The sequence below is a fragment of the Falco naumanni genome, chromosome 5 (genome assembly GCF_017639655.2).
Source record: "Falco naumanni isolate bFalNau1 chromosome 5, bFalNau1.pat, whole genome shotgun sequence".
Classification (NCBI taxonomy): domain Eukaryota; kingdom Metazoa; phylum Chordata; class Aves; order Falconiformes; family Falconidae; genus Falco; species Falco naumanni.
In genome coordinates this window covers 91,468,027-91,492,849 of record NC_054058.1, presented here as the reverse complement: position 1 = coordinate 91,492,849, position 24,823 = coordinate 91,468,027, and the positions used below count along the sequence as shown (strand labels likewise).

At 42.0% G+C, this 24,823-nt stretch overlaps 1 protein-coding gene across 1 annotated transcript in view; it reads left to right on the top strand.

Moving 5' to 3' along the window:
• LOC121089443 (maltase-glucoamylase, intestinal-like) overlaps positions 1-24,188 on the top strand; it is a 61,932-nt gene extending 37,744 nt beyond the window's left edge. The window contains exons 14-23 of the mRNA XM_040596665.1: positions 3,035-3,203; positions 3,731-3,847; positions 6,535-6,683; positions 10,680-10,764; positions 13,403-13,459; positions 15,174-15,304; positions 16,044-16,132; positions 16,514-16,563; positions 20,938-21,096; positions 23,933-24,188. Coding sequence (XP_040452599.1) covers positions 3,035-3,203; positions 3,731-3,847; positions 6,535-6,683; positions 10,680-10,764; positions 13,403-13,459; positions 15,174-15,304; positions 16,044-16,132; positions 16,514-16,563; positions 20,938-21,096; positions 23,933-23,992 — 1,066 coding nt within the window. The 3' untranslated portion in view covers positions 23,993-24,188. The remainder of the gene's footprint in view (positions 1-3,034; positions 3,204-3,730; positions 3,848-6,534; positions 6,684-10,679; positions 10,765-13,402; positions 13,460-15,173; positions 15,305-16,043; positions 16,133-16,513; positions 16,564-20,937; positions 21,097-23,932) is intronic.
• Positions 24,189-24,823: the final 635 nt, after the last annotated feature.

Below are 24,823 nucleotides of genomic sequence, written 5' to 3'. Positions count from 1 at the left end.
ATCCAGAGGACATGGCTAAGTGAGCCTACTTACGGTGTTGATGCACTTGTATTTTATATGCCAAGCCTGGGGGAGGGGAAGCCCTGGGTAAAAGCCAGCAGCGGTTTGCCAGCTTTTGTGGGCCTGGCTGAAGAGCAGTCCAGCTTTCAAGAAAAGCAGAAAGCCCTCGAACCCTAGACCTCGCTGGCCACCCAGCCCAGCTAGGACGCATGGGACTTAGCATGGATTTTGGACTCCTACACCCCAATCTCAGCAAAGATCTTCCCATCGCTCGTCTCTCCACCAGGATTTGTCCTCTGCACACTGGGGTCCACATAACCACACATTGTCTTGGTAACACCGTTCGAATAGAGACTTCGGAATTGTTTATCTACTTGAGCTGTCTTTTTAGTTTTATTCAGGCTCTGTGCCAGCCAAGGCAATTGCCTGAGAGAGACCCTGTGAATTTAGCAGGAAGAGCTCTGTGTGCTGGCACATCTGCCCCAGCCCCTTCAGCCGCACGCTGTCCTGACTGCATTAATTCGGACCAATGCCGTTGGGACCGCTACTGCTGCATGGCTCCTTGCAGCCTCCCCCAGGGCTGGGAAAACCTGCCCCATTCCTGCAGCACTAGCTTCCAGGGCTCCTTCCAAAAGAAAAGCATGTTTTTCTCCACAAAATGTAGGGTCCTTCAAGGCTGGAACACCACCAAAAGCAAAGGCCAGATTCACTGCATAGCTGGGAAACTTTGGTGAAGGATTTTTCATACATATTCTTTTGGATTTCTCAAACATATTTCTTTTCAAGGCTGTTTGTATACCATTTCTGCATTGGCTTTTCACAAACAATAAACTAAATCAAATTACTGACAGGAATATTTAGTAACCAGCATCAATTGCAGGATATTGGCTGAAAACGAATGACAAGTTCATAATCATATAAAAAACAATTCTAAGAATTATTCTAATGCAGCCAGAGAATAGGAAATGTGTCATCTGACCCATGTCAAATGGCTTGAATTTGGATACATGAGCTAGCAGCAATCAGCTTGTGCGTAGCATAACACCAAGAGTTATTTGCACATGATATTCTGTAAATAATTTCAATCAACAAATACATTTCACAGTGTTAGGTCCTGTTCAGCAGTGCTTCACAATAGACCAAAATATATTCAATAAATTACTTGTTGCAAATTGTTTACGCAGCTCTGGGTCATAGTTGAGTTGACCCGGTGTTGCCCTCATTAGCACCTGCACCTGCAAATGGAGCCAAAGAGTTGTGCTGCCCAGCTAGAGGAGAGGACTCATGACATCCATGAAAGGGCTCCAAAATGTCATTTATACAAAGTGCATGGAGTCTTGTGTGGCTATGGGGTCCAGCAGTGCACCTACAACCCAGAACCAGCAGGTCCTGCATGGTTCAAGAATCGCACCTCTTGCTGCATATGGCCCATATGGTTAGTATGTCTAGGCTTGCACGAAAGCTGTTGGGTTTTTTGCTGCAGAAACAAACGTTGAAGCACTTTGAAGGCTCTGTGCCATTACAGAACAATACTGAATATTGGCCATTATGAATACAGGTCAAAGAGCTCTTGATCAAATTCATTAAGGAAATGGGGGTGGATGGCGAACAACATGATTAATATTTCACGCTAGAGAATATTGCCCAGAGAATTTATGTTGTGTAGCCTAAATCATATAAAATCAGAGATGTGTTGCCTAAATCATATAAAATCAGAGATGAATTTAAGTTCCTGCAATATATAATATTGCAATATCCTATGTTGAGGAATTTTGTAATGGATTTGACAATAAGGCATGTTGCACTTCCTTGATTTTCTGGTGATGGAGCAAAATTATTTCAAGAGGCAAGGAAAAATTCATTACACCACTAATTCTGTAGTGAAACCTCATATATGAAGCAATGACAGGAAAACAGAGGAAATATTACATGGATGGAGTGACATTTTGAATTATTACATTTCTGCTTTCTATATTGATTTTTTCTTAAGATGTTCAGATATGGTTTGGATATATATTTTTTTTTACTCTTAATTCAATTCCAGGATATTAGAACCTTATTTGCCAATACAAATCTCTAAATAAATCCTATATTGAAAAAAATACATATTATACTAGGTTTTAGGAACCTGTAGGGCACTAACTAGAATGTACTAACACAGAAAGGAAATTACGTTTCAACTTTTCAGTTTGAGACATGGTTGAGAATAAATTAAACACAAATTATTTTTTAGGAAAACTAAAAATACCTGAAACAAATTGTTTTGTGGAGCAGATATATTTTAATCTTTCGGTCACTGAGTAAACCTTCCCATTATTTGCAGTTTTGCATCCACATTTTCATGTGACTCAGGATGACAACAATACACCCTGTACGGGGTCTGGCTGAGCCCCGCAGCAGCCCCCGCAGCGCTGTGCTTGCATTGGTAGCGAGACAGGCGGTGCCAACACACCAGGGTCTGGCTGCTGCTGAGCAGGGCTCGCCCAGCACCAAGGCTGCCTCTCCAGCATCCCACCCCTACCAGCAGGCTGGGGGTGGGCAAGATCTCGGGAGGGGTCAGAGCTGGGACAGCTGACCCAGTGGCCAGAGGGATATTCCATACCGTATGACGTCTGCTCAGATATGAAAGCTAAGAGAAAGGGGAGACATTCATTATTTATGAAGTTTGTGTTCCAGAGTAAGCTCTACGCGTACTGAAGCCCTGCTTCCCGGGAAGTGGCCGAACGTCGCCTGCGGGTGGGAAGTAGAGAATAACAGCTTTTGTTCTCCTTCGCTTCCATGCATGTGACTTTTATTATTTCTTCATTAAACCGCCTTTATCTTGACCCACAAGGTTTTTTTCATCTTAGTTTCTCCACCTGCCACGTTCTGCAGAAGGGAGTGATAGAGCAGCTTGGTGGGCACCTGGCGTCCAGCCTTGGACAACCCACCACACCCCCCTTTGGATAAAATTGTGCCTGAAAGCTCGTGTTGATCAGGTGACTCCTTCAGTTACCATTCTTATTTACAATGTTGTTGTTGCATTTCTTCACAGTGTTGCCCAGCAGGCAACTGGAAAACGAGCATTCGTCTTGAGTCGGTCTACATTTGTTGGCAGCGGGAAGTATGGAGGTCACTGGCTGGGTGACAACTTCTCTCGGTGGAAGGACATGCACCAGTCAGTCATTGGAATCCTGGAATTCAACCTCTTTGGCATCCCCTACGTAAGTCCGGTGCCCTTCAGGGAGCTGCTGTCTCATACACAATATCACTTTAAATTAACTCAAATGTTTTCTGAAATAAGCTGCTTGAGATGGCCAGCAGTAACGGCCTCCACAGCATAAGGAACTGCAGATTAAAAAAATGTCATCAATCTTGGCTGGCTGAAGAGAAACAAAAATAGCACAGTTAGATTCAGATTAAATCACTGCATGCCATCCAAACCCAATCTCTTTATATTATGTATTCTATCATCGAGGTCCCTTCATGTATTTCTGGTTTTGCAAGCTGGGCTGAAGAATTTGTAGTTATTGAAATGCAGTCAGATCTTCCACAGTGATGTTAATACTCTAGGAGCCAGTACAACCTCAGTCCTGGCAAAATCCATATCGTTATGGAGCATTCTTATAAAGTCACCGGAAATAGGTATCTCTTTCTGAAAATCATTTTTATTTTTAAACTTGTAGTTTCTCAGTTTTGGGCCTCAGTCACAATCACAAACGCTTATCCAAATATTTTATTTTTTCTTTAGATTGGTGCTGATATCTGTGGGTTTAACTATAACACCACGTACGAACTCTGCTTGCGCTGGATGCAGCTTGGCTCTTTCTATCCATTTTCCAGAAATCACAATGCAGAGGGAAACAGCGTAAGTAGATGAAGTTACGCAAAGCTGTAATCTATGACTGTGGTAATGATGATGGGGATTTATATTACCTTCTCAGAAATTAACCTGCCATTCTCGGGTAAACTGGAGTGGTGGGTGAAAAGGAATGCTGCACCGAGAGCTGGAATTACACAGTGACGTGTAAGTTTTTCCCATCCACAATGTAAAAATGGCATAGAAGTGCTGAAAAACACATAGCATCTAACATCTGAAAGCCATGCAGAAATATGTGCCGTGTACTTTGAATGACAGAAAATGGTCTTCCCACACTGCTGGTAAGACTCATCCCCTCCATCTTTTACCAAATGAAGGCCTGATTTTATTTAAGAGCCAGTAAGTATCACCACATCTTCCTACTCCCTTGTTCAGTACATTTTTTGTTTCAGTACTTCTGTATCTATAATAGATATTTCAGGAAGGGAAGAGAGGTTTTAAACACCATCCTTGCTGTTTAAGAGCAAGTTTCAGACAAACGTCACAGTCAGAAAGTCCAGGCAAACATGTGAGAACTCCAAGGAGAGCCAGCAATAGTGACAACATTATCAGCCAAGAAGCAACAAAGACTAAAAAAAGCCACTGAGCCCATGAGAAGAATGAAAACATGCAGTCTCAGTCCAGACTCATGCCCTGGCTTCGACTTAGCATAAAGTCCTTTCAAAACTTGTCACAGATAGAAAGAAGTATCAGGTTGTTTCTAACTATGAACAATTTGAAGGTCTTGCAGCCTTTGTTAAGTACACTGTGTTTATTTGAAATTGTGATGAAATGGTTCTGCTAGTTCAATAAATGCCTTTTTCCCCCCCCCCTCTCCTTCTGTAAACTGATCCCTGCAATGCTGAAGCTTGGGTTATTAGCTAACCTTCAGTTTTCTTTGAAGTTATGTCATCAAAATGTTGCAACATTTACACCCCCAGAAAGGCCTCTGTCTCTGCGTGAAAGTATGGTGGACATTCAGCAACTGGCCAAATGCAGAAATAATAAGCTACAGTGCTGTCATTAGGAGGGTCAGGAATTACCCTGTAGATCCCTGAGATACGCTGAGATATTTCTCTCCAGGAGAAAAATGTCTATGAAGTGTTAGCTGCTGCTCTTGATAAATACTCTCTGTTTACCTCTCCGCTAAAATCAGAGGTACCTTATCTACATATGTTTGCTTGGCCCTTTGGGCATGCAAATGGGGTCTGACCTGGGTGAGTGGGTGTTAATCATATATACACAATTAACGGGCAGGAAAAGAGTGTGACGGGAGCTGCAACTCAACATTGAGTGAATGACAGAAGATACATTTGGTTTTATTGGATTATTTAAATCCTTTTAAAACATTGTGTTCACTGAAAGAAAAGAACAAGGCATTTTGGGTGACTCAGCATCACCAAAGAAGTTTGTTTTTTTGTGAACTTAGGCAATATTTGTACAGTGTCAGAATACCGGTAAAAATACAGTGTGATTTTTGAAATAATAGATAGATGCTCTGGAGTTCAGAGTCAGCAGGGAGTATTATCAGTGACTAATTCTGATGTAAACATAATGATGGAGAAATTTAACTTAAATATTGAATTTAATTAATATTAAGTTAGTGTTAAAATAAAACCTTAAATATCCACTTTGCCTAATCCATTGAGGATTTCAAATGGTTTAATTAATACTTTTCTTGTCTGAAAAGCACTAGATAATATAAAAAGCTTTGTTACTTCTGTTCCTTTTATGTTTCCTTATCCTTGGAATTCATCATACGTTCTTCGATTTTAATGAGAAAACTGAGTACTCCGGGAAAATTTTGCGAAGGAGGAAGGGAGACGGTGCGACTCATTAGCTGGCTCGGCTGAGTGCCGGGGAAGGTCAGGCAGGAGGAATAACGGGAGCTGTAACTGTGTCCCAGCGCTGGCCTGGGCTGCGCGCTCTGCGCCCCGTGGCAGGGCAGGGGCAAGGTTGCCTCGAAGCGCATCGGGAGCAGTGAGCGCAGGCAGATCGCTCCAGCCTGCCCTCTCCCAGGACAGCATCGCTGGCAGCAAGGAGGCAAGCAGCAGGGCTGGCGCGTGGGTGTCCCCTCAGTCGGGGCATCCTAGAATGGTGGGCACAGGAGGAGAAATCAAATTTCTTGGTATCGATTAGTTTTCCCCACCCCATGCAGTGACTTCGGTCACTCCTGCTGGCTTCAGCAGGGCCATGGGTTTACTCTTAAATAGATTTGCCTTTATGTTCCTGGCCAACATAATTATGTTTCTGCCTTTGTTTTGCACAATATCAGTCTTCCCCTTTTCCTGTGTTACACCTTCTTTGTCCCAGAGGGCTTGCAGCTCCAGGATAAACTAATGTCTGGAGACAGGGTGTCTGTTCCCACACATGGACGTGAAAGCCCAGCTCCCCTCCCATCACGAGGCTGGGGGTGGTGGCAGAGGGGTCACGTACACCGTGCTGGGACCTGGTCTCTCTGAACTCATTGGAATTTTTCAAGTAGGAAAAATTTATGCAAATACTAACTTGGTGATAACGGGTGTTGTTCTTAATACATCTTTCAGTTTGCAAATCGGTGCTTTTTCTTACTTAAACACTCACTTTTGCAGCACTACGTCAGTCACAGCTTTCCTTAGGTTGCACATGGGTTCTCTGTTCAATTTGCAGTCCCTAGTTATAATGCTCAGTACAAATCAAAAGCTTTTCCTTAACAGGAACAAGACCCAGCAGTGTTCGGAGAAGAGTTTGCCAAGATATCTCGCACCACCCTTCGGATCAGATACTCACTGCTGCCATACTTATACACCCTGTTCTTTGAGTCTCATGTTCATGGAAGCACGGTGGTGCGGTCACTGATGCACGAGTGAGTTTGGAGTCTCTCTTTTTTATCGTATTTTACCCACAGAAGTGGATGAACTTCTATATGCAAACTAGTCAATGTCTGTTTGAGAATAGTCACAGCAATGTTGCTGCATGCTCTCCCTTAAAAAGAACAGTTTTACAATGAAATCTAAACAAATTACATGCACAAACACCCCCTCTTAATATATGTAATAGATTTTCATTAAAATATAACTTATATTTGTTTTCAGTGGGGAAAAACAACGTAAGTAATGAGAATTCTGAAAATACCTTATCTTAGGAAAATATGCAGGTTTCTTTATTTTTAAAATAGGAATCACATACCTGTATTTTCTCTATTTGAATGGAATCTATGAAATCTCTATTCTAGTCCAGAATGCCAAGGCAGCCTCAGACAGAGAAGTCTCAATTTTTCAATCATCCACAGCATTTGCTTTTTCCAATTTAGCACTTGCATCTGCATGCTATGTATGAAACTTACATCTGTGTCCACAAATTGCACAGACAAAACAAGAGAGATGTTTGAGCGTAGAAGCAGGTGCAAACCCGAGATTAATAAATACAGACTGAAAAATCACATGGAAAATGTGACTCAGATTTTTGGAACAACTGATTTTTTTTTTATCTTTGGAAGAAGCAGGAACCAAAGTGAGGTTTTGTTTTCCCCTCAGCAGCTCTTAATTAGCTTTTTACCCGCTTTTGGTAAGTTTTCTACTTCAGAATGCTTTATGCAAAGACTTGAGCAAAAAGAGTGCAAATAATACATAGGAGAGGCTACTTACTGCCCGAACCTATGACACAGTTTAGTCTCATTGATGCAAGCTACGTCCTGGTCTGTTTAAAGTTCTTTTTCCCAGTAGGTTAAAAACATTTTGGTTAAAGGGTAAGGCTTTTTTTGCAAATTAAACTGAGATTACACTAAAGTGCAGACCATTCAAGTATGGAAAAGATATGCATAAAACCTGTTTGCCTACTCAGCATAATGGCTAACTGATAAATTTTAAAAGTACTATCCCTCCCCTTCCTACTCTGCTACCTTATTTAAATGTGTTCGTTAGCGAGAGGTTTCATAGGTGCTCATGTCTTACAATGGGCTGTATGCTATTTCGAGTATTTATTTTAGCTCTGTTTTTGCTTCATGAGGTTTGTATTAATATTGGAAATGACAGAGTTAATTTTGGCATTCATATTAGCTAATCGCTGCTATACAGAATTACTTTAGTGATGCTAAAGCTGCTTTTCTGACCATTCCCAGCATACTTTTACTCATCTGGGCCACATCTACATGAGCAAATTTCCAAATTTGCTTTGATTTGAATTGCAAAGCAGTTTCACATGCCCCAGTGGAGACTTCCATTGAGTGAAACTGAGCCGAAAGTTGTGCCCCAGCCATTGATGGCAGTTTAGTCAGCGATCAGACTGGGATTACTAGGAAATAAAACCTCTAAAACGCAAGCAGGGAGTGTAGGCATCGGGAGATCAGTACAAACTGTTTCACTACCCAGGTCCCACCTTGGCGGGCACATCACTTGCTAATGTTGCCATAGCTAGGTCCTAAAACGGCTTAAAAGTATTTCTTACTATTATGAGTTAATTCGGGTTGCTTTTGTTACTTAATGAGTATTTCTTACTATTTCTAATTAATATCCATTGGTTTAGTGGGTCTGCTCAAGTAGGGAAAGTGACCCAGATACTAACAGGAGGAGAAATGTGGGTTTTAGAGAAAGAACCAAACCAGAATTTTGGATGTATGGATGACTGAATTTTATATCAAACCTTTCCCTTACTTGTAACAAATACAAAGGAGATCTAAAAAAAGGGCATTCTTATTTTCAGGTGGAGTTCTTAGGAGTTCACAAGCCTTACTGTGAAAACAACTCTGCCTGGGCAAGGAGTCTCCAAACAATAGTTAATTCATATGATCATTTCATATTTTTCATTTGATTTCAAATATTCAAGTGCTCATTTCAAATAACAAACAGGAAAACCATCCCAGTAGATTTCTATAAGCACTTTGGGTGCCTCTGAGGCTTTCACTTGGTGAAACAGAGGTGCCGGTAGCTCAGGGGTACAAAAAGAGTGGGAGGTGGTAATCCATTACTGGAAGGAAAAGCTCTGCTTCATGGCAACAGGAAAAATAAGACAGAATAGAGGCCAGCATCTAACCATCAGAAGCACGTAGATAGAATTAAGCACCTTTCATAGATCACGGATATGGCTTAATGGCTTATATTTTCAAAGTGAGGAAGTTCATTTGTTTGCTGTATTTGTGCTCATGGTTGCTCTAATTGCATGAGAAAATAATGCTGAGTTAGATGGTGAGATGTTTCTTTCCACATGCAAATAAGACCCACTTCTCTTTTGTCATAATGTCTTGATCAGCTTTTTCTCCTGAAATCTCCCACAACAAAGTATACTGAATCGGTATTTTATTACAGCAAAATTAAAAATACAGAGAAGTTATTGAGATGGCAAGAAAAACTAATGTTTTATGTTTCAAAAACTTCAAGATAAGGTAATTCATCAAAAACCACACCCCACTTTAAATATTTACGAAGCATTATGTCAAAATGCAGTAATGACCAAGACTGAAGTGTCCAAAAGAGCTACTAGTTTTGGCAAAAAGAAACTCTGAATAAATTGAATTTTCTTTCAGGCAGGGCCTGGGGCATGTCTTCAAGCACATTTTTTTCCCCGAGTTCCATGTACTCCCCTAAACGTCCAATATTTCAGAAATCTGAATAGTCTTTTTATTGCCGAGGAGTTTTTCCTCATTTGGGGTAATTCCTGTAAGTCTGGGCTGGGTGCGGTGCGTGCCTATGCCCCGAGCAGGGAGGGTGTCAGAGCAGGACACCGACACTGAGCTGCTCTGCTCTGGCCACAGTACAACAGAAACCTGTCTTTAGATAGGGGCAGCTGCAAAGGCAGTTAAACAGTCACAGTAAATAATTTTTTAAACCAATTAATTTGGACATCCTTTGGGAAGAACGCATTAATATGCAACAGCTAGTGTGATTTTGTCAAAAGCAAATGGTGGTAAACCATCCCACATGCCATCTTTGATGAGGCAGCAGGGCTGTTGGGTGGGAAAAGGGGGCAGAAGAGCAGGAGAAAGCAGGAGGTACAAGGTACCTTGATTTTAGGAGGGCTTGAAACACACTCCACATGCCATTCTTACAAGCTAACTAGGGAAGGAGGATCCATTATGAATTTCCTCAGAGACAGGCTTGCAAATGACTGAAAGCATATTTAAATTCTTAATGGTTTTGTGCCAGATGAGCGGAGGTTCCTGAGGTGGGGAGGATCTCTCCTCTTTGCCAGGTACTATTCCGTATTTCCATTAGCTGATGCACGGTGGCACGGAGACCTCTCCCCAGGCTGGCAGATAATGCCGAGTGAATGGGGCTGTAAGCACTCTGGAGGACATGACCAGAATCCCAAATGATTGCAATGTATTGAATGAAATGAACTTAATTCCATCAGTTTTCATCCCTTCAGGAAAGGCAGCTAAAAAGCACAATATATATGAACTTAGTTTTGTGTTTGCCCTGCAGAAGATTTCTAATGTAAATTTGCGAACGGTGTGGGAAGCCAGATTCAAGGATTTTTACAAATGCTTTGGTTCCTAGAGCACGGTGTTATTCCTCCGTGTTCCCTCTCCTGGTCCTGGCCCCTATCCTGCTCTTTGGCTCCCTCGATGAAGTCTCAACTCACTGGACAGAAATTAAGTTAGTAGTTTTCCCACAGCTGCTATTCTGAAAAGAAATCAGCTCCAGCATTTTGTGAGGGTTCTGGTCTACTCCAGTACGGTAGGTGCTACTGTAATTTCTGAACCTCTGTCCAGCTTTTGGCATTCCTTCAACTGGGAAAAATATCTGGCAGCATTGAAGGATGCGTCAAGGAAGTAGATTTCTTGTCACAGTGAATAATATCAAAAATATTCTGCAAGTTCTACAAAAAAGTGAATTAATGTTGTGCATCTCACTTTCAACACTAGATTTACCTCTGATCAGCAGACTCATGGAATAGATACTGCCTTCCTTTGGGGACCCGCTTTTATGATTGCTCCTGTTCTTCAAGAGGCAAGTACTGTAATTAAAAAATGCCATCGTACTCAAATAAAAGAAACAAACTGTGCTTAGGGCACTGGATGACATTCAGGGCATGTTTGCTTAGGAATTCCACCCGTTTCTTCCCTCCACTGCCAAAGCCTACAGAAGGCATTTCTGAGCAGCACAGACAGTACAGAGCTGCCCAGTGCTTGAAGTGGGAGGATGAAAGTGAGGGCATGGCTTTTCCCTGCTACTCCAAGCGCTGAATGGATGTAAACAGGCTGGATGTTGTCCCTCGTGTGCTCCTGTTATCGTGCTGACAGCTCCCTCCAAGGACGCACGCAGAGCAGTAATTGTTAAGCTAGGAAGAAACACGCAGATATTAAAGCAAACTGGTTTCCATATTACCAGTCACCCACAGCGTTTTGGAACTGCAACATCTCAGGGGCTGTGATAGGAGTTTCCCAGCTTCACAGGCAAATACAGTCATTATGGAAGCAGTAATGGCAATGTTGGCTGCTAACGTGACAGGTTTTAAAAAGCAGCATTTCCCTATGGCTGTGCTGGGCATGGCTCTCACTGCTCAGCTGGACCAAGGGTGGGTTTCTCTTCTTGCCCCACTGGCTGCTGTCAGCATCAGAAAGGTATGTCTGAGAAGAGCTAGATAGTGTTTGTGATCTGCATGCTGTCAGAATATCTGATATGTTTTCTAGACATTGCTGATGATCAAACTTATAAATAGGCCACTGTTAGTCACCTTTTTTTAACAAGCCCTTGTGCCTCTGTGAATTTAAAAAGAAATTCTTACTCCTGCACCTAAACCCATTCTGACTCCACTGAGGTGCTTCATCCATCGGTCCTTCAACTCCAGACTCCCCCAGGTTTCTAATAGCTGATGGCTAATGAGATTTCACAGGGTCTCAGACCAGAGAGATGATGTAAGATATGAAAGAAACCTTCCCATGAAGAGAGGCTGATAAACCAGGAGTGGCTTTCTGCAAAGATCTGAATGAAAGGGAATATTATAAGAACATATAAAATTATAGGGGGACTACATAAGGGATTCCTAACATTTCTGGGGGGACTGCAGCAGAAAAAAAAGGCTGAGTGCCTGTGGCTTGATGGGGGAAGCACAGCTCTGGAGGCAACACCTTGCTGGGTCTTGCAGTGGGAAAGGGGTGGCAGCCAGGGCTTGTGCCAGCTAGCAGGGCAGGGGCTGAGGCGAGCTCTGAGCCCCTCACCGTGGCACTGCGGGCCAGCAGTAACTGGGTCAAACCAGCATGGCACCAGCTTATCTAGAGAAGATGGGTCAGGGCCAGCTCTTTCCCTCTGGGTCAGGGCCAGCTTTCCCTTCATTCCTTGAGTCCTAGGGTGTGAGCAGGTGGGACATCCATCAAAACCAAAATGAGCCTTACACATTGGCTTGTTCTTTAGGGAGTCACGAAGGCAAGGCTCATCACAATCCAGATTACACACTTTTCTGCAGACCAGAATGTCCAGGGCTGTCATAATACTGCAGAGAAAATATGGAGAGAGGGGCATCTTGACTTTATAGGGTTTTTCCTTCAAGTTTTAAAGGTGCTTTGTAGATTAAGCCTACCTTTATTTGTTAAACAGCTAGTAAGATCGAAACAAACTACCACAACCTTCCTTTCTGCAGCACTGGGACACTTTGCCTGAAATACTTAGCACTGTCCACTGTGGGAGATGGGCTGTGGGGCAAGACAGATTTCCAGTTTAGCAATTGTTGCATTCTATTGTGAGATTTGCATACTGTAATAAATCAGTTATTTCTTAGTCCTTCTATAAATACATACATACATACATCTATCTATCTATAAAAGCCCTAAAATGTCAAACAGTAACTTTGCCTTAACTCTACTCCACCTTTACTCTTCATGCTTCATATGCTCCCTGGGGTAGACCTTGGGGCTAAACCATAATTCAGCAAAGGGGCAGACATCCGTGTTGAGAATCAAAATTAATCTATGAAAATAAGCAACTTGTGACAAAAAAGGAAGTATGTTTTGATTTCAGCTTTTCCTGGACTTAATAATGCAAAGTGCCTTTAACATGATTTCATCTCTGCAGCAATATGATACAATGCACGCTGCAAAATGAAGTACAGCAATTGTGCAATTAGCAGCACATTATTTATTATTGTTTACCGGCAACTTCAAATTGTTGCCAAAAAGAGAAATGGTTGTGTATCCTTGCCAGACCTTACACTTTGCCTATTTCTGCAACGGGAATGGTGCAAGAGGCACTGAGCAGTGGTGTCCCCACACTCCATCGTCAGATGTGAGGATCTGTCTTGCAAAGGCTGCTGTAGACCTCACTGGGATTGCTCAGATGTCAGAGGAGTGCATCTAGGCCAGTTGCATTTGCAGTACAGAGAGCGATGTACTAGACGAAAAGAATCATATAACATTGACTCATCCCACGGAATGTCAGTAAAATACCCCAGATAGGGTTGGTTCATCTATTTAGTGTTATGGGTTAGCCAGCACTAGTCCACCGCTATGGTAATAACTCAGCCATAATATCCAAGATTTGATGTTATTAGAATATTCAGCATACATCTCTCCATGCACAAATATAATAAAGCTAATGTAATATCAGAAATGCAAAAAGAAAAAAGATTTTAATCACTTTATACCAATTACAGGGAGCAAGATCTGTGGATGTATACTTCCCTGAAGCGCCATGGTTTGACTACTATACCGTATGTATTTTTAAGATACAGTTTCATACTTTTTTTACATAATTTAAAATGGTACGATTCCAGCAAAATAACTTTTAGCAATGTTCAGCAGTATTTTTACTTCAGCATCTGTGTTTAAGAAAACTAGAGCACAAAAAGTCTACACCAGGCTAGTCGGGAGAGTAAATTACACAGCTTTCAGTAGCATTTTATTTTCTATTTTTGGATTGTAAAGCTCTAAGACACAGAGAACTGAATTTTCAAGAGCAGTCTAAAACTCAAGATTTCTTTCTTTTCCCTCCTTTAGTGTATGTTTTAATTCTTGTACTGATACACTTCCCTGCATAGAAACAGTGACAGAAACGTGAGTCGCGCTCCTGAGAGCGTGCTGCAAACCGTTTTGTGCATGCAGTTTTGCACAGGCATCACTTTTGACAGAAGGCATATTTAGAGAGCAGGGTGAGGCTCTACTCTGAAAGATGCTTCCAAGAGATGCAGAACAATCAGCTCTGTGGAAAATGCCAGCCTCTTCCAGTTTCAGGGACTACAAGTACTGACCTTTCCAACACCATCCCCAGTATTGCATTTCTAAAAGTGCTCAGTTTCAACCTAACTATGCCCGGCTGCAATCTGCAGGGTAAGACCAGCGTTGGCTTCAGCAGCAGTAGTTAGGCTGATGCTAAAAGCTCTCAGAAATGGGAGCCCAGGAGCATCAGACTGCTCTGCTCTTAACTACCCTGAGCAATGCTGGCAGAGGAGTGGGTAGGACAGAAATGCTTTCAGAGGAAATTCAGACTTATTTGTAAAGAAGTTTAGTCATTTTCAGCATTCGGCTGTTGTCCTCAGATGGAGGTTCATCCAACCCTTTCCCACTTTTTTTTTTTTTTTTCATAAGACTGTGGCACTGCAAGGGCAAGGATTTCATTCAGCTCTCCTTGTTGTGGTTCCCTTTGAGCCCCTCTTGCTGGGCTGGGCATGGGGATGGCAGCCCTGGTGTCCCTTGTCCTGCCTGTGGGGCATGCCCCGGGCAATAGCAAAGCTCGCCTCCCAGCATTTGGCACGTACTTGCCATACACATGGCGCTTATCCAAAACCAAGGCTGGTTTACCATTTACAGAGGGCAAGAGCAAAGCCTTTCTGGTACCTACTCTGTACATAAACCTTGTGTACACCTGGTTTTGAGGCATTAAACCAGAAAAGAATGATGCAGAGAACTTAATGCTGGTTGTCTACACATAGATGAATTTCACTCGTTGAATGATGTAATTACTTTTTGAAAGGGGAAGACTTGTTCTTAAAAGAGAAGAAGATCTACAGTTTGCATTCCCAAATGATTATGAATCACATACCTTAAACTGAAATGTGACAGGCTTCATATGCATAAAAAGAGGAAGCAAAAGTTCCTTTTGCTTTATGCACAGTGTCTTGATGAGTTTGGTGTTGGTTTTTTTTTTTTTACAATATAAGGAATAATGATACCATTTTTAAAATGATTTGCTGTCCTTCGTTCACGATGCTTCTATCTCATGCATATGCATCACTGCAGGGGCTAGATCCTCTTTCATGTTAAAAAAGGAACTTGAATAATACCCCTGAAATCTGCTTTTTTGTTTGCATTTTCACTGACATAATTGAGATGAAGATGCACCCCTTGGTCTCCTTTTCAGTTGTATATGGTCACAATGTACAGTGCCTGGATCTATGGGTTTTTAAATTGCATTAACTTTTGTGGTAGGGTAATAAAGTGCCAAGTACCTGGATCAAGAACTATGCTACTGTGGCTGCCCCATTGAGCAAGATCCCTCTGTTCATCCGTGGAGGCTACATCCTGCCAGAACAGGCACCAGCCACGACCACTACTAAGAGGTAATGTCATCTATGTCTGCCATCAAACAGCCATGGTGAGGGTCAGACCCACAGCCAGCCAAAAAAGCAATCAAAAGAAAGTGCAGAAGAGAGGCTATCTGCAGCTCCCGGCTGCCATCCCAGGTGATAAGCACAGCACTTTTATCCCACTATTCAGTCTATTGCATTAGAAGTCACCCCAGAGGTGGCCCACGTCATCATTTGCACAGCTGAAACCTACTCCTGGCTCTGCGGTTATGCTCGGAAAAGGTTTTGCACCTCTCACTGTCACGCAGACCGGCTGTCGGTCATTCAAAGTAAACACATGCAAAGGGAAAATGCAAAACTCTTCTCCTTGGATGAATTTATAAAATGCCACGGGCAAGGTGGAAAACCTCAAATCTCTTTTGAGGAAAAGGATTTCCCCATGCCAATGGGTAATGTACTGGTCTTAAGTCTGAACCACGCTCAGAAGCTAATGTGAGTAGGGAGGGATGGGAACAGCACTGTGCAGCAACCAATCCAAACCATAGGAACGTGGCACTGGCGAACAGTTGCTTCCTCGACTGCCCAGTTATCATACATTAAGGCCACTAAAGAAGGGAAAACTGGTCACACAAGCACTCAAAAAGTGGGAATTCTACGCTTCAGTGGCACAGAGCAAGGCAAAGTTTTTGTCATCATTTCAGAAGACTGTAAATAACTTGGAAGGGGCAGTGCCCACAAGTTTGTATTGACACTTCTCAATGTTTGTCAACAGCCGTCTGAACCCATTTGGGCTCATTATTGCCCTAGATGAACAAGAAGAAGCTTCCGGATCTCTCTTCTGGGATGATGGTGATTCAATCGGTAAGCCTGGTCCCCTGCTATGAGGCAGTGTCTGTATACAGGGCTCTCCTCAGGCCACCCCTCCAGCTGTATGATGGCGCTGACTTCTGCTAGAAATAGCTGGAGAACCGACCCCAAGTTGAATGTTACAGAGGTGAAACGCAGATTGCTCTTAAGTCAGTGTTTTGATATGAGAAAGGTGTGACACGGAACAGCTGGCCTGCTGGAGGGGGCAACCACTCGTGTCGCGTTCCCCTGAGATCACCCTAATACTAGAGGAAGAGATTAAATAGCCCACAAATCCTCTTAGTCTGATGTTAGCCACTCACTACAATTAACGTGAACTGCTTATGGATTTTGCTCCGTTTTGATATCAATCCTCCTTGCTCTGTTTTTTGACAGATACTATTGAAAAGGAGAACTACTTCTTGGCTAAATATACATACAGCAAAGTAAGTAGCAGCGTGCAAGGTACCTGCATACATACAGATAGCTAGCCGTATTTTAGCGTGGCCGTTGTAAGGTGCTGATGTCTGCTATTCTCTGGAAAGCTGCTTTCTTACAGCTCAGCCTTTAAACCTGGTAAGCCACCTAATGCTTTCATTTACAGACAGCTACAAAATAATCCAGCTATGATGCTGTAGTTCTGAGTTTGCTTCATTATCATAGTGACACATCGTTAACGTCCCCGCTGTGATGTGAACATGAAAATTCAGCTTTTCAGCTGTTCTTCTTTTTTTCCCCCCACCCCCTCTGAGTCACAGCTTCTGGGTACAAGGGACCTTTTTCCTTGTCTTCTTCCTAAAGACACTTTTAGTCTGATGGCTGGGAGAAGGCTACATTCCTCTCTTCAGGATATCCCAGCAACTCCTTAACTCTAATCACTTGAAGTTCTTATTTTGTGGCCCAGAGAATTATGTAGCCTCACTTCTTTAGCTTGTGTTTCCTTGTCTGAGAGCACAGAGATTGCTCTCATGGTCGGTCTCTCTCTCCCACGGAGCTCTTCAGCATGCTGCTGGCGACCCACTGTGCTGATCAGCTGCCCCATGCAGCCCAGGAATGGATTAGCTTAGGGTCAGCGCACTAACGCCTTGCACACAGTGCTCACTTCTGTGCAGACGTGTCCTGTGAAAGCTCTATAAAAAACCGCAAGTGTCTAGGCTTCAATTGTGAAAAATAGGATAAAATAACCTACCAGAAGTTCATGAGTGTACATGATAGTAAGCTGTGGAAGTTATTGTAAAAAACCCTACCCAACTTCAACAATATATACAGATCATATTTCATCTACATTTCTAGCATTTGGTAAGAAATAGGATATTGTGTGTAGACCGTGGCATGGTTTTGGTCAAAAGGCAGCTGAACATGAGCCAGCAGGGTGCCCGGGGGGCAAGACGGCCAACGGCATCCTGGCTTGTGTCAGGGACAGTGTGGCCAGCAGGACCAGGGCGGTGACTGTCCCCCGGTACTGGGCACTGGTGAGGCCACAGCTTGAATCCCGTGTTCAGTTTTGGGCCCTTCACTTCAGGAGGGACGTTGAGGCGCTGGAGTGTGTCCAGAGATGGGCAACGGAGCTGGTGAAGGGTCTGGGGCACAAGTCCTGTGGGGAATGGCTAAAGAGGCTGGGGGTGTTTACCCTGGAGAAAAGGAGGCTCAGGGGGGACCTTGTCGTTCTCTGCAACTCCCTGACAGGGGCTGTCAGCAGGTGGGGGTCGGTCTCTTCTCCCGTGGAATGAGTGATAGGATCAAACAGCCTCAAGTTGCACCAGGGGAGGTTTAGTTTGGATAACAGGAAAAATTTTTTCACCGACAAGTTGTCAGGCATTGGAACAGACTGCCCGGGAAGTGGTTGTCACTATCCCTGGAGGTATTTAAAAGACGTGTAGATATGGTGTTTAGGGACGTGGTGTAGTGGTGGACTTGGCAGTGTTAGGTTAACAGCTGGACTCAATGATCTGAAAGGCCTTTTCCCACCTAAATGGTTCTATAATTCTATGATTTTCATGCTGTGTATTCCTAAAAGCCCCAAAGTAGTCTACAGAAAATATTCAAAAGAATAAAATCATGTTAACCTCTACTGTGATATTGCTCTTACAATGTATGTCTTCCAGGAGCAAGAGCAAGCCAGGGTAAGCCAAAGGATTTTATGCTATAGTCTTGTATGTTTGTGAGATATTTTGCTGGAACTAATACCACATACTTAGACTTTAAATTTAATTTTTAATGTATTTTCTTCTTGGTTTGCCAAGAAAAAAAAAGTTCTTCTTCAAAAAAAAGGATATTTTAACAGCAAAAGGAAGAAAAATCACTTCAGCTCTCTGTAGTCTGTGTATAAGTAATTTATTGCAGGAAGGCTACAGAAAAACAATATCGAGTTTTATATTAAATTCTGATCTGTGCAAATTAGATTGTTGATTCACTGGCACTTCCATTTCTCATTGCTCATATTTGACTTCTGCCTGTATATCCATGACTGAAGTCCCTATATGCATTCCAATAATCTCTAATGTTGATTTTTTATTATGTGTTTATAAAGAAAACAGTCCATCTCAAATAGCAAATTGCAGATGTATGAGAAATACATGAAGTCTTGGTATTTGTTGCACATTTGTATAGTCTTAAAAAATTGTTAGTGAATAAATTACTCAGACCTAGTTTTAGGAGAACACACAAGTTTTGTTCCCTAAGACATTTACTGATAAGGTTTGACATTGCAAAATTTGCTCTGAACCCAGCACAAGTGTTGCACAGGTAACAGCAACAGGATTAGACTCTCTCATTTATATTTTCACGTAAACAACCCAGAAGTACAAAGAAGAATTCAAGGGTAGTGCAGGCACTTGAGAACGACTCAAGTTGCCTGGTACTGTCTCACTGCGACTGGCATTTTAGTTCCCTTGATACCTCCGTTTTGACAAGCATAATGGCGGAGTGCCCCAAGTCAAAGTGCCCCATATATTAAAACTACCAGTCTAGAAAAATATGTGAGCCAGATATGTAAGATCCTCTGTACTTCAGGAAGGAGCAGGGAGAGCCATAAACTCTGCCTTCATCCCCAGATGTGGCAGAGAAGGCAATGTGCTCAGACTGTACCAAGTGAGTCCAGACTACGCTAAAGGGATGGTGACGGGAAGGCCTGCCCAAGGAGATGGGAGCTTCTGAAAGCATACGCTACCCACTGGGTACCTGAATAGCCTGAAAGCAAGTTCCTCCTAAAACTGGTCCAATTTTCAGGGAGAAAATGTGAGGGGAAAAAAAAAAAAAAAGGTGAAGTTCATAGGACCAGAGCAAGATAGTTAAGAAACAAAAATCATGACTGCTGCTCAGAAGTGCAGAAGGAAATCCTGGCTTCTGACCTCACATCTAAGGCTTCTTTTTGCTTCGCATTTATCGGGCTTTCAGTGATATCCAGAACTCAGAACCTCCCTGGGTCTAGTTGCTTTAATTACCGGATGCTTGGGGAGGAGAGGGTCACTCATTCCCCCAAACCATCACTTCCCTGTCTCCCCAACACCTTCAGTTCTAGTTTTTGGTCAGAGGGACAGTGGTGTCTACTGCAGAGTCCTGGCTCAGGGCCTCAGAGCTCGAGCGCAGCCTCATTTAGTCATACAGTTGCAATCACTGAGTTCAGCATCACACTGAGCTCACCGGGTCTATGTGGCCACCTCGAGCTAGATCTCCTGCTTAGCCACAACTGAGGCAGCAATAAATCACCGTAGCGAGGTGGTCTCTCTATACTGAACCTCCCCTTATGCTGCAGCTCTGCCCATGGGGAGAAGACACCTCACATAAGTACCCTAACAAATTCTGCAGAGGCTTTTAGAGGCCTCTCCCCATTTGCTCCTAATAGCCAACACTCCTTATTTAGGCAGTTTAAATCAGCGTGCTGGCCTTAGCCCTTATTTTTAGTGTGGATGCCTGAAATAAGCAGTCTAAGCACAGCCCTGACTTACTAACACTGTGATCTAGCTTCTGCTCCCCTCCTACTGTGCACCATTGAAATAACATAAGCTAATTTATGCAAAAGGTTCCATCATGAATTTCTCCTTGGCATATTTTTAAAAAGTCATGATTGCATAGTAATTCATCATTTCCTGAGCAGTGTAATTCATCTTTATTTCCTTAACAACTTTGATCACATAACAAATGCAATGATTCCTCTTCATTGCTTGCATGGGAAATTACTGTCGCTGGTGATCCAAATGAATTTGTTTAATGACTTTGTATGTCCTCTTGGTATATCCCTAAATACAGGATATATAGTAAATAAGAAGTGCAACAAACAAAGCTCTGTGGACCTGTGCTCCTTCAATGTCCTTAAAGCTGGGATACATATAACAGCAATTTCTAGCAGGAGCTGTGGGGATGTGGGGCATAAAATAGGGGCAAAATATCTAGCAGGTGACGTTTGTGGAAGATGCAAACAGTTTAAAACAGTTCATTGTGGATGTTAATTAAATCTGCCTTAGGGTCACTAATTGAATCTCCTTATCTGGATTTTGGCTTTGCTTGTACCCTGTAAATGGGTACAAGAACCAAATTTGCATTGATTACAAGTAGAAAAAACATGTCCAAGAAGATTCCAAATGAATGGTGTAAATGTTATTTTGTTTCTTCATTTGGTAGTTTATAATCACACACGAAACCTTTGTTATATAAAAATGAATGTGACTGGTTTTTCTTTATGATCTCTGACTTGAATATCTATGTTGGAAGACATCCTACGTGTTCATTGACAAAGATGAGACCACAACAGTAACAGTATGCAGTAAGTCACCTCTAAAGAGTTGTAGTGGCCCTAAAATATTCTCTGTGGCTTTTTCCAGGGAAACCTGAAGACAGAAATACTTAAAAATGGCTACCGAGGGGCTGACACTCTGAAGTACAACAAAATTACAATTCTTGGCCTGAAACAGAGACCTCATGCTGTTGTTGTGAATGGAAGAGCCATCCATGGAGATGCTATCGCTTATGAGCTGAGTGGGGTAAGAGCTGCACTGAGCAGTTATGAAAAACTTTGGGGAAAGGGGGATAGTCAATGAATAACAGGAACAGTTTCTCATCCACACCTCTTTACATTTCCAAGTGTAACCAGATACAACAGTCTGAGTTGTAGGGGGTGGGGGCAGGGGAAGCAAAAGCAAGAGTTGTTTAAGGAAAGTTTAATCTTCGCTATTACACATATGCTCTCTTCTGCTTTATGTCTGCCCCTTATACAAGTTTTTAAACTAATGAAGTAATGAAAAGAAGATCCAGCTCCACAAACTGGGGGGAAATGTTAGCAATTTTATGGTCATTATTATCACTCTGGTAACATGAGAAAACTTGTCGACCCTCTCTATCAGCTGCGGAAACGAAGTGATAGAGAACTTTTTTCACAATTACTTAGTGTCCAAAAATGATTACAGCATCACTGGCTCTAACGAGTGTCACCCTATCTTCAGAGGAGGGAAGGGCAAATCTCAGCTGTACCTTTGTGTTCCTAAGTGAGACAACAGTTATGGTTTCAGCATCTTAAAGTGTCCAGCCTCAGAGTCTCAGGTCAAAAATGCATGACTTGCTTGTGCAGTGCTCCCCCAGCACCAACAAGAAGATGCTCCAAAGGGGACAGACTGAACACCCCTAACGAACAGCTGCAACAGCCTCTGTGGTCCCAATTGCCTTTTCCACAGGAGAATAGACAAAAGGAGCAACACTGGGTAAACTTCCTTTGCTCTGGTCATTTATCCTACATCTGTCACCAGCCACCAGGCTGAAGTGGGTTGTGCACACTTTGTATGAGAAGCGTTGCTCGCTCCTCAGCACTGGTCTGCATCTAGGAAACTCCCAGTACTAACACTAAGATGCCACTAACTCACCATTCAATCAAAGATAGCTGAGGAACAAGCAATGGATGTCACCTTTTATGGTACTTTACCCATTTGGCTTAATGATTTAAGTTTATTTGTAACCAAAGTGTGATCCCTATTATACACACCTGATTCTAACAGTTATTTTATTGAAGGAATCTGTAAAGGAAGAAAAATTGCTGAGAACAAATTTCTGCCTTGGAGAATCGTAAAAAACTCACTTTCAGAGACGATGTCATAAATGTGTAACCAGTATTGCCTCAAGGGAAGAAATTGTTTAACAGCCAAACTGCCTCTAAGCAAGTTGAAAGCGACATAAATGTGGCAGGGTAACAAAAATACTCCATTGAGATGTGCTTGAAGGCACCAGTCACAGAAATCCAGAAGATAACTGCATACTAACAGCATCACATAAAAAAGATGATTAAGACTAAAAGGCTTGTCACGGAAGTATCGTTTAAAATGTGATTTAAGCACAAAGATTATCTCAGTGACTTAAAAACTACTTTAAATAACAGAGAAAAAAACCACCAAGCTGCTGCATTAGGGAAGGTCCAAAACTACACAAAATTTACATCATTTAATCCAGCTAAATATATTGCTCTCACAATTGTAAAAGATTCAGTCAAACCTCTCCCACCATCCCTGTACAGATGTTGTAATGCCATTACCTATAATCCTCTCATGTTTGACTCTATGAAAAAAATAAGCGCTAGCAGCTTGGGTTTAGATCTTGGAAACTTACAATCCATGTAATTAAAAAAATAACAAATTCTAAAGGGCAAAATTGCCACTTTCTCACAGGCTTAATGAGATTACATAGTGTGTAATAGTTTAACAAGCACAAAGACGTACTGTTTGAAGGGATGTAGTAGAAAGTAACTTCTACCACATTGCTTTTGCTATACAGAAAGCAAATTTGCCTAAAAGCAGTGCTTAAGTGCATAATTGAGCCGTAGTTATTTGTATATAAATAGAAGCAGTTTGCTTGGTAATAAGCCACTTCTTTCTCTCTGATTCATGCAGTGCTACCCTGGTCTGACATTTGTAATACTGCAGCATCTTCCTATTATTAGCAGTCTCTTATCTTCCCCCCGCCCCGCCCCTGGAGTGTGGTACCTAAAAGCCACAGGAATTCTATTATGACTGCAGCAGGAATGTTGGAAGAGCACATCTGTTGGCCAGGCTTGTGCTGGCAACAAAATGACCCGGGCATAGGAAGGTTCTCCTTTTTCTTCCACTTGCATTCTCTGCTGGGAGGTGCAGGGAGGTTCCCAGTGTCCATAATTCCCACAGTCTGCGCAGTAGTGAAGTCTGGAGAGGCCTTTCTGGCTGCCTGGCACTTTTAGGTCAGAGTTTGGATGGGGCTGTAGTATTTTTGTTTGGATCCGGTGCTGTATTTGAATAAAAGGAAAATTATTCAAGAAGTGGAATGCCTACTTACCAAGTAGTGGGAGAGAACTGTTTTTGATGAAAGATGACAATATTACATACTTTGAAGAAGTGATCTAAACATAGACTGTTAGAGTGATGATAACAAGAATTTGTGGGTGGGTAAAGAAATAGCTAAGAGGTGTGAATGGATATCATGCATTTTAAGAGATTATTAATTCTGAAACCTAAAGATAAAACTGGTGAAGTACTGGAAATGGAAATTATGTGAGTAGCATAAAGTACACCAACTTTAACATTGAACAGAGAGAGCAGGACAGGTATTGTATTTATGATTTCATATTTAATTCATTAATCAGTTTTAAACTGTTCCTAAACTTCTAAAAGGGATGTTGAATTGGATAGACCAGTACAAAGATGCATACTTGCCTACCAGATGATGTTAAGGGAATCATGAAAGTCTAAGCTCAAGTTTCCCTTCTTATTCTCTGCTTTGAGCTGGTCTTTTTTCAAGGATTTTTCATTATTTTTCATATTAGAAATAATTTTTTCATTATTTTCCTGTCTTTTATCTTCACAGAAACTCACTTTACGGATTTCTGCCCCACTTACTCAGGAGCTCAACATTGTGTTTTATTAGAATGGTCAGAAACAACTGGCATAATTTAGCATCCTTGGCCCTCAGATAATGATCTTACTTTGATTTTAATGTAAAAAAGCGTTTATCCATAAAATGTTGCTTATGCACCTGATTACTGATCTTTTCCTATGTAGTATTTGTAAAGCAGTATTCTTCAAATAAAATTTTCAGTAGTAGTTATTGATATTACCATAAACTGATGTGTCTTTGAAATATCATAGAAGAAATCATCCTGAAAGTTCTCTCTCACTGCAGATGGAGATAATTGGAAATGTTTTCTATGGGACCATATTCTGGACAGCATACACTGTTGTTTTGTTTATTTTCAAACCTATGGTGGCAAAAATAACCCACCCAAACCAACAAAGGAACAACTGGGATAGTCAGCTTAATGCACATAGCCCTGTTCTGTGGGAGGTGATGTGTGTTTGTCAGGAGAATGCGTGGGAAACAGCTAACCAAAGGCTGGGGATGCCTAGACCTGCTTTGTACTTCAGCTATTTTTAGCTGCTGAATGATGTCCCAAGACTGTAAGAAGCTCCAGCTTGTGGAAATGGTTCTGAGTAGTTGTTGGTATTTTAATAATATAATATGTAACCCGCCATGAATACATTATATAATGGATACCCTCTATAATATAATAAATATTAATACAATATTATATGACGTTACAAAAACAGCTGGTACAAAGCAGCCAATAGTCCAAGACTAAAAAATTTACAGCTGTAGTGATCATTCACTTTTGTGTCCTGAACTGCGATAAATGCAAACCCAGGCATGCCTTGGTATCCAGTGATCACAAAGAGAATTTGTTGAAAACTTGGGGGATTT